We start from the raw sequence: 8,022 nt of genomic DNA, 5'->3' as shown, positions 1-8,022 counted from the left end.
ACCTCAGTGATCCAGCCAGTTCTGACAGTGGGGAAGAACATGGCTCAACAGATGCAGAGGGTCCTCTGTCCTGGGGAGTGCCTGCAGAAAAGGGCCAGATGCTACATTCAGCATAAGCCAGCATCCTTCTTCTGACTAGTAGCATTTCTGTGTGTCCCAATGACAGAAAAAAAAAAGCAGAAATGAGCTCCTGGCCTCAGGAACTGCTGCGAGGGGCCAGGCACCAGCAGGAGAAGATGCCCAGCTTGTATATATATAATATATATGTGTGTGTGTATATATATATATCTGTATGTATGTATACGTATAGTTGTCCAAGAAGGATGCAACAGCAGTTGCACAAACCCAGAAAAAGAGGCTGGAGTAACACAATCAGAACACAGGGCTTGGCAGAAATTGTAGCTGTGGGGCAGAGCACAAGGAACTAAGCCTGTTTAGCCTGCAAAGAGAAGGTTTAGGAGGAACAGAACAAACACTCTCCAATATGTAAAATGAGGTCAGAATAGAACAGTGACTAATATTTCTCTGGCTCCCCAGGGATGGGGCAAGAAATACTTTGTTTAATTTAAGGTAAAGAAGATTTACACTAGAAAAGAGGAAATACTTTTAAGCTTCTGGTTCATGAAGCAGTGGAGCAGATCACCTGGGCCAGTGTAGAGCTCTTTTCACTTACAGGCAGCTTCAGGTGTCAAGAGGAGCTTAGACACAAACTTTGGTCAAGAGCATTCTAGACGGACTCAGATCTGCTTTAACACAAGCTGGGGAGAGGAGTAGGCATGGTAACAACACACAAGATGACTCTAACATCTCTAAAAATCTCTGCAAGGATGTAAAAGCAGAGCACATGTCCTCTCTTGCTTCTGTATGCAGCATGCTGGAGGACACCACAGCCAGAAGAGCTTTTAAAATTGTTTTCTCCCTATTAGGAGCTTGGATCACATTAACCCACAGACTTCGAATAAACAGGAGAGGCATGAAATGCTGATAACACCTGGAGAACAATGAGCAGATGAAAAGGCTGGATGAAGTGGTGATATTAACCACATGAGGAAAACATAATTCAGTTCTAGTTTTTTGTCATTACAGTTGGATGGGTGCTACGCTGTACAGACACTCCTATTTTGTAGGAAGACTCATCAGTTAAACCTGTTTCCAATCAACAAGCAGCTCTTCAGAAATTTGTAAAATGGGAGGAAGGTTTACATTGACTATCACATCTAATTAAAAGTTAAATTAGTGTAATTATCCCTGCAGAACTCAATCCCTAATCAGACTATTTCAAGACTCTGCTGAAATCTATCCAACTAGAAAGGCTGTGAATGTTTTGGAAAGATGCTCAATCTCTTTCCACACATTCCTCCAGCTGCAATGCAAGAGTCAAAAGCTCACATCCAAACCATTCATTCTATCAAAGCAGCATAGATCTCCAACGACATCTCTGAGGATTCAAAGTAAAAAAAAAAAAAAAAAAAAAAGTGTTAGAAAACTTCTTAACTTCCTTCCTTTAGCCCCTCAAAGGCAGCACAACAGGCCAGAAAACCCAGCTGATAAAACACTCTGCACATCACCTTCCACCTCAATGTGGCTGCAGTATTGCAGGCCTTTGAAAACTTCTTTGAAAAGGGAATGGGAGAAGAAAGCAGATTTTTCTTTGGGATTAGCAAAAAAGCACAGCACTGAGGCAAAGCCAGAGAAGTGGAAGCAGTGCATTAGCAAAGCACGTCAAAGGAGTGAGAACAAGATTTCTAAGCATAAAGGAACCAAGAGAATGGCTTGGGGAAGTTTCTGCTCATCCACTTATCAAGAGCACAGAGAGATGAAAAAGCAGATAACAAGGAAAATAGCTCCTGCATGTCACTCCCTACCAAGAAGGATTTGCTTTATTGCAATGACACAGACAGAGATCAGAGAACCAGGCAGAATCTGGAAGAAATTATTTGCAAACAGATCCTGTTCAGGAAGACCTGATGGGACCAGCATGAGTTTGGAAACCACACTGGAAACCTGTAGTTCACTGCCAGCCCTGCTCCTTTGGCAGAGCCCGTGAAGGAAACTGCAGCAACTTGAATCTTCCCCCTCCATGAAACCCTGCAATCCTCAGCAATATCTGGTTTGAAAAGGATAGGGGGAGGAGAGGGCAGACTAGGGCCTTTTTGAGGAGTTGTTCAAATAATTAATAAAGCCATCAGTTACTGTGCACCTAGAGGAAAAACCAGCGTGGAGGACAGGAGGGCAGCTGGGTTTGCTGAAGACAAATCATAACGTATCAGGTTGATTTCCCGCTGTGTTGAGGGAACAGCTTAATGGAATGCAGGGGATTTTCTGTAGCTGTGAGTAAAGAACATTTAATAAGGTCCCAATTCTCAGGGCATCTAGAGAAATGTGGATTAAACAGATTCACAACTGGGTCAAATCAGCACATTTAGACAGTAATTATTCAGGCTTTCATATGCTCTTAAGGAGAGGGTCCCAGGGGTACCTGGGTGGACAGTTTTCAGAAGGGAGTAGAGAAGGGACTGGTTATGCTAAATAGATTCTTAAATGATACAAAATTGGGATTTTTGAAAAAAAAAAAATTCAAGCTAGGAATAAAATTATTTTAGCTGAAGTGTTTTGTTGCTGTGATGAACTTAGGACTAAGAATGTAATTTTAATCAATTGGCATGATCAGCCTGAGCTTCTGCTAGGCCAAGTAGAAAGTGGGGCATGCAAGAAGCAAATCAATCACATGGCCAAGAGGACAGGGAAGGAGAAGCTGGCTGAGGAGGGCAGGAGCCCCTGGGACAGAACAGACGACAGAAACATGAATGTGCCTTATTGCCAGGGCACAGTAATAGGAAAAGCCCATGTCACAGGAAGGCTATGGCCAAATTTTTTTGCATGTATTCCGGATAAGGTATCAAACAACAGGCCAGAAAGACAAAAACAGGCACAAATGAGCACTGAAAAACACCTCGAAAGTGAGTGCAAGTGGTTTTGCCCATATCCCACCCAACATCAGTGCTGGAATTACCCCAAAAACATTAAAAAGCTTTCTGAAAAAAGGAAGCAAAACCAATTCAGGCATGCTTGCTCTGGAGTACAGTAGACAGAAAGAGGCATAACATTCCCAAACCCATGCAGACTCGTGACAGAGTGGGCAGGCATCAATTACTCATCAGTCAGCAAGGACAGAGCTGGGACAATCAGCCCTCACACTGGTGGAGAAAGCTGCGAGAGTTAGACATGTCTCCCTTTGTGGAAGCTGTAATAATTCAAAAGTGAGGAAAACCAGGCTCCTCTCAAATAGCAGTCACTACAAAAACACTGCCTCCCTGGTGATGTGGCTGCCGGACAAGCAAACATTGCATCAGGGCTCTCTGGAGCAGGCTGAACAAGCTGGCTTGCTGAAGGATATAACTACCAACCCAAATTATTTTGGCTGACTTTAGTCTTCACTATATGATTTTTGTGGGGCTTCCTACCATTAGTCTTCTCCTCTGGAAGAAGGAGATGTTTCTAGGGAATGCCTTTGCTTTTTTTGTTTGGGAACCCTATTTTGAGAGTGATGGAGGAAAGCAATGAGCAGGCAGGTATTGCATCAGCATCACATATTCTGCTCAGTCCCATACATTGTTGTCTCCTTAACAGCAGCAAAAAGGCTAGGTTGTTCTGTGTGACAAATCTGAGGTGGGAGCAGCCAGCTTCTCCACCATGCAAATTTACTACCACATAGCACAGTGGTTCCTCCCCCAGCCATGTTATTACAAGACTGGGAGCTCTAGGGAGCTTTCAGAGACATGCTCTGAAACATGTTGAGACATGCAGTGTCCGTCCAGATCCTATTCCTGCCCCATCTATGGGAACAGCCCAATGGAGTAACAGAGCTGCTCAGTTATACTCCAAATGGCATTGCCCAGGTCATAAGCACAGGCTTTGGAAAAGTGTTGTTGATTCTGGACAACCAAGGCAGCTTACCAGCTCTTTGAAGAAGGCAGCCTCTTTATGCTGCTCTGAGTAGCGCTCATACTGGTCCAGTCCGTCCTGCAGTTTCAGGGTCAGCGTGTCGTAGTTGGATCGTACCACCTCCAAAACCTGCCAGAGACAGCCAAAAACAGCAGAGGAGTCAGCATCCACACATGCCTCAGCACAGGAGGATTAAGACTGCAGTAGATCGCAGCTCTGGTATCTCTTTTTGCAACATACATGGCTTTAACAACACAGAAGTGGGCACTAAAGTCTTCTTAACACCAGTAAGGAGCAGCCCTCAAATGTTCAGAATTTCTCCTCTCATGAGAACAGTGGATGAGCCTGTATCTATGACAGCAGCAGTTTTCCAAATACTGTTATGTCACTGGGAGAAGCAGACATGATTTCATTAAATTAAGTAGCTAATTACCATGTCTACGCCCAAATGCAACACAGTAGGCAGCATGCAAACACAGGTTTGCCTGACCTCATGTCCTTCCAATGCTAGTTTTGCCAACATACCTCCCTCCTGGCTTGCTAATCACCATTCACAATCTGCTAAACCACCAGCTCCTGCAGCTGCTCAGGTCAGCTTCCACACAGAGCACAGCACTTCTCTCCTAATACGAACAAGCTTCTGACAGGCACCTAAAGATCAACCCTGGTACAGACTTCAGTTTTGGAAACAGATGAAGACATGAATCCAGGTCTTCCTGTCCAGGAGTTTTATTATCTGCCCTTGCTACAATCAAAGCACTGCAGCTCATGTTACTGCCTTACTCAGCTCCCAGCACTAAACTATACGTGCAAATCCACAGTTACTCATCTCTGTCCTATTGAACTATTCATTTTCCTAGCTAGGTAACACCAAGAGGGACTCTCACAGTGCTTTTAACTTCAAAGCATTGCATGGACAGATGCACTCCTCACAGCATTTGTGAGACTGTAAGTAAAGATAATCTTCCGACCAGGAACCATATAGCTCAGCACTCCTGAGCAAAATATGCTTGAAACAATTAACACATGAACTTCTTTCTTAGGCTGTTACCATTTGATCCAAGAGCTAAAGAGAACGTCAGCACCTGAGGTTTGCATTACAGTAGCCTCTACTCATGAGAAGCTTCAGCCAGGGAGACTACACAGTATAAGGTGCAAAGGAAGAAGACTCTGCCCCAAGGCATCATGATCTTTTTCCTAAGAAAAGCATTGCAGAGGATTTAAGGCAACAGTGTCCAGAACAAACAAGGAATCCTTCCACTTCTCTTGCACTTCCAACAGTGTAAACACTACTTTCAATTTCCCTTTTAGGCAGCTGGCAGCTCCTGCCCTTTACAGGACTGAATTGTGTCCTTCTAGGAAAACCTAGGCTTGCTTAGTTTTCCTTCAAAATCTTTGTTTCCCCCAAACTTTGCATGTGGCAATGGTACACTCATCATCCAAATGAGGACTGGGGGTTATAAAAGGTCCCAGAAGGGGTTCCCAGGTGAGATGGCCACACAGCAGAGCCACTTTGCAGCTCAGCTGTTCTCCAACATTGCAGAAGCAAGCTAGGAGTAGGAATCAGCATTTTGCAGCATTATTTAAGAACAGCCTGCCAGTGTCCTGTTGCTGTAAGAACACACAGCCTCCTCTCCAGGACTCATCTTCTAATGCTGCTTGTCAGCTCCACTGGCAGAGAGGAAGAATCCCCTGCAAAGACAGTCATCTGCAAATTCAGTCTGGCCTTCTTGTTCCTGCGTGCAGAACCTGCGAGAAGTATCACAGAGCCAAGACCAACGATGAAAGAAAGCTGCCTGGGTACAGGAATAGTTTACTCTGGGATGCAAGTATCCCCTAGGGACAGAGTAATAGGATAATGCATCTTACTCTGACCAATAATCTAGCAGTTTCCATCAGAGGAGTATTCTCCTGTCAATCTAAGAAAGCCAAGTTGGCCAAGATTAATAAACTGTAGGGGATAAACCTTGTTTGAAAGCAGAACACATTTCTCCAGCAGTAACTCAGAGTAGAGGCATTTTAGCCAGGACTACCCCACTCTCCAGGAGCCTTCCCCCTTGGTCCCTCTTCACTCCCCTGTGCCCCCATGTGCCGTGTCATATAGGTCTGGCCAGACAACGGACAGATGTACACACTTCTCTGTGAAGAATCAGGATTCCTCCTTGTTAGGTCTGAGTAGAGATCTCTTCAGATACTCAACAGGGACATCCTCAAACCACAACGAGGAGTAGTAAACTCCAAGGGCAGCAGTGAGCTCTGTAAGCAGTATCCTTTAAATCAGTCCTCCTGTGCCACCTTTGAAAGGCAGCTAAAACCTCAGTTTGATGCACTAGGAGGAGGACAGGAGAGAAACAAGACCCCCAAAGTCTCTACTGTGTTACCCACTACTTATCATAATCTCTGCAGTTAACTTGAGCTTATCCATTTAGCTATGTATTTTATTATTTTTTTTTTGGCTTCCAATCCTTATCTCCTCTAATTATGAAATAGAACTTAGAAAGGGTAAGTTAAAAATAAACAGCTTCTCCTCACTGCCTGATAATTTCCCTTTCTTGCTGCTGCTGAGCAAAAATGCTACGTGGGATCCGAGATAAACCCACTCACAGATCATTTCACTTCATACCCTATAATGGATAGGAACTGTTACTGAGATTAGGACCTGCCAGCCTTGAGACTGTTTAAGATTCTTTAAGACTCAGCTGCTAGGAGGAGAGGTTAAAGAGCAGTAGAATGTATTAAGCACACCTAACATGAAAGTTTGAAAGGCATCAGCTTTCTACACAGGTGAAAGAAACTCACAGCCTTTGTGTAACAGAAGATTGTGTGTTACCATCCTTCACCCTTCTCCCACACAGCTTTGACTTCTGCTCAGGAAAACTACTGCAGGAAGAACACCCTTTTGCATTCGACACATGAGATCTTTATCTGCACCTTTCTATCAGGCAAAAAAGGAGAAATTTAATTTTGAGATTAAAGTATTTCTCCTTAAAGGTCATATCCAACCTGGTCTTCCTAGAAGTCTCTATGGAAGACAAGAAAACAATTTGAGGACTTTTAGCTGGACTTTTCCACTCAGATTTTAAACAGCCATTCAGTTTTTAAAATTCTCACAAGCAGCTGGAAAAAACATCACACTTCTAGGGTCAGGCAAGGATAGAGGAAAACGGACTGTAGATTTCCAAGGAGCTTCATGTGACATTCCTCAGACTGCAAGGATAAACATGCGGGACTAATTGTTTTAAAAAAATGCTTTACTGAATCTTCCTAGTGGAAAAACTCACAACCTACATCTCTTTTCGTATGTTACCTTAGGGACACCAGAGTCTTAAAAAAGCCATATGATTGAAGTGAGCAACTCAGACATGGTCTATACAAGAAAAGGAAAGGCTGCTGAATTCCTTTTACCTGTATTAGCCCTAGAGGCTACATTTGTGCATTTACTCCACGGCAGCAAACCAGAAGTCAGTGGAGCTGCACCACTATAATTTAAAGATAATTTGCCATTAAATTAACTCCCTGCCCCACCACTCACTCACTGACTGCTTTCCAGAAGTTCTAGAGAAATGTTAGCAATTCAGGCCCCTGCATATGTGTCCCTAAACCAACCTTTCAGGAGCTGCTCTGAAAAGCTAGTGCTTTCTGTGGCACTCAGATTTCAGCCTCCTCCTGGCAGCTACAACTGTTCACACACTAGAACTCTCCTTCCCCAGTAATGCCTGTGAGCAGAGGCAACCCTCTGGGTAACATAGCAGGGGGGCTGGCTTTCAGTGGAGGGGCTGCTGTGGGGCTCAGCTCTCTGCCACATCCCACCCCTGACACGTCATGTCACTGCACCCAAAGGAACAAGATTATTACAGTTTTTGGCTCCTTACTTTGCTGCATCCACCAGCTTACTGCTCCCTTGAAAACTGGACGGACAACCTCTGGCGGATGGGTCAGCGGACCCTTGTGGACACATGCTCTGGAACCCAGAACCAATTGCCACTGGCCCAAAACTTTCTGCATTCAAAACAGACTGTATTTTGCTGCACCACTCTCTACACACAGGCTCCTTCCTTACTGCACAAGGGCTGTTCC

General features: G+C 44.3%; 1 protein-coding gene across 1 annotated transcript in view; it reads right to left on the bottom strand.

Annotated features, from left to right (window-relative positions):
* Positions 1–8,022, bottom strand: part of LOC104390867 (chromosome unknown open reading frame, human C10orf76) — a 111,712-nt gene that overhangs the window by 1,947 nt on the left and 101,743 nt on the right. The window contains exon 24 of the mRNA XM_010000074.1: positions 3,958–4,074. Within this exon, the coding sequence (XP_009998376.1) occupies positions 3,958–4,074 (117 nt within the window). The remainder of the gene's footprint in view (positions 1–3,957; positions 4,075–8,022) is intronic.

Source organism: Chaetura pelagica, unplaced genomic scaffold, assembly GCF_000747805.2.
Source record: "Chaetura pelagica isolate M959 unplaced genomic scaffold, ChaPel_1.0 scaffold436, whole genome shotgun sequence".
Taxonomy (NCBI): Eukaryota; Metazoa; Chordata; class Aves; order Apodiformes; family Apodidae; genus Chaetura; species Chaetura pelagica.
This window is presented reverse-complemented; position numbering and strand designations above follow the sequence as displayed.